The 1,588-nt window shown below is 45.1% G+C and overlaps 1 protein-coding gene across 1 annotated transcript; it reads right to left on the bottom strand.

Moving 5' to 3' along the window:
* LOC124291192 lies at nucleotides 1–1,158 on the bottom strand. Its single transcript, XM_046728126.1, has 2 exons — nucleotides 870–1,158; nucleotides 1–377 (listed from the first exon to the last, which is right to left on the bottom strand). Exons 1-2 carry the CDS (start codon nucleotides 1,156–1,158, stop codon nucleotides 1–3), a joined length of 666 nt encoding a protein of 221 aa, XP_046584082.1.
* Between the last annotated feature and the right edge of the window lie 430 nt (nucleotides 1,159–1,588).

Here is a 1,588-nt window from a genome sequence, read left to right as displayed (position 1 = left end):
CTACAAGATGCCTGCCAAGAAGAAGAAGACAACCAGAGGAAGAGCAGGACCATAGATAATTTCTCGGTGAATCTGGGAGCGATGAGAGAATGGTTTGATCAGCCAAGTTCTGAGTGCAAATGCTTCATCGGCTACGAAATGATATGGTACAGGCTTATCATCATTAGGGAGTGGAGTTGGTCCAGGCAGTCCGGCTTGGTTGTCATCGACAGCTTCATGCAAAGTACAGTTCTTCCATGTTCCTACACCTGAAGCACCACCCTCTGCCCCAACATCAACATACACGAACTTGTAACCAGCATCTACATGGGCCATGGGTACAATGCCGTGGAAGCCCTTATAATTGTAGTAACATGACCCAGCTTTGGCTGGCTTCTCTATAGCAACGTGTTTGTGTTTGAATGTAGGAAAAATAAGAAAAATGTCGTACGCCAAATGGAAGGATGCTGGTGTCCCAGGTGGTTAAAAGACTTATTGTTCCAGCCTTCACATATATTATTTGTCCTTGCTTCGTTGGAAAGTGTGGCAGAGTGGACATTCCACACTTTAAGATCGTCAGTAGTTAGGAAAGCTAACCCGTCCAACATACCATAGAGTAAACGAAAGTCAGCATCCTCCGTGCAAAAACTTGTAAGACCAAGACTCTGGATTTCACACCAAGTAGCTTGCGTAAAATGACAGAAACAACCACATGACTGAACATCACGCCCAAACAGAGCCACAATGGCGCGGAGAATAGTCTTCAAAGACTGTAACAATAGTTTCTATATTCAGTGCCAGACTGAGTCCTGCACACTTGTCCACCACAGCTTGCAGGAGATCTTAATTTTTCCCATGACTTTTTTTCCTATGACACTGTTTCCGATCACCGCCGTCCACAGCCCCCAGACAGTTGTGGTAGTTCCATCTGGAACTAAAACTTTCAGCAACCTCCTTCCGCTCCTCTTCAGTTTTGCTGTACCTGAATACTTCGTGCTTGTAGACCTCAATGGTGGCTTTGCAGACCTCTGGTAAGAACTGGCAGATTGAACTAACTTCAACTCTGAAGCTGTACTGTAGACTTGCATAGGAATTACCAGTGGCTAGGAAGCGAACATTCGTAACTACTCGCCTCTTTCCGTGACCTACAAAAAGACTCGTACCCCTACCGTGCGCCATTATTGCCAACAATCGTGGCAAACCAATCAAATCGCGCATAGTAAAACACATTTCGAAGCATGAAAATGGCGGCACTGTTGAACTTTGAAACTTCGTTAACTATGCAAAGCACAATTTAAACATAAACGTTGAGCTAAAGGATCAGCAACTTTCAACACTGAAACATACTTACAAAGGGAATGACTGTATAGTTGTTTTGTCCACGGGATATAGCTATAGGATATTCTTGGCGTAGCCATGTTTGGAAATTCAGAGTTATCTTTCCTTGGTACTAGCGCTTAGACAGGGCCTAGTCGTAAACATGGCCACGAGAGAGGTACGAGACGCCATCCGGCTTGCCGGAATGAAACCAGTATTTACGAATGGGAAGCGAAGAGTGGTTGCCAGCTTGAGTCCCACCTCCAGCGGTTCTCTCGTCTCTTTTCAAGAT

Source organism: Haliotis rubra, unplaced genomic scaffold (assembly GCF_003918875.1).
Source record: "Haliotis rubra isolate DU_JTF1 unplaced genomic scaffold, ASM391887v1 Scf485, whole genome shotgun sequence".
NCBI lineage: Eukaryota > Metazoa > Mollusca > Gastropoda > Lepetellida > Haliotidae > Haliotis > Haliotis rubra.
The sequence above is the reverse complement of the archived record's forward strand: the minus strand, read 5'-3'. Positions and strand labels throughout refer to the sequence as shown.

Coding starts and splice junctions, on each gene's coding strand:
- LOC124291192 (XM_046728126.1), bottom strand. CDS start 1,158: ATGGCGCACGGTAGGGGTACGAGTCTTTTTGTAGGTCACGGAAAGAGG. Junction 378..869: donor TCTGGGGGCTGTGGACGGCG/GTGATCGGAAAC, acceptor ACGTTGCTATAG/AGAAGCCAGCCAAAGCTGGG.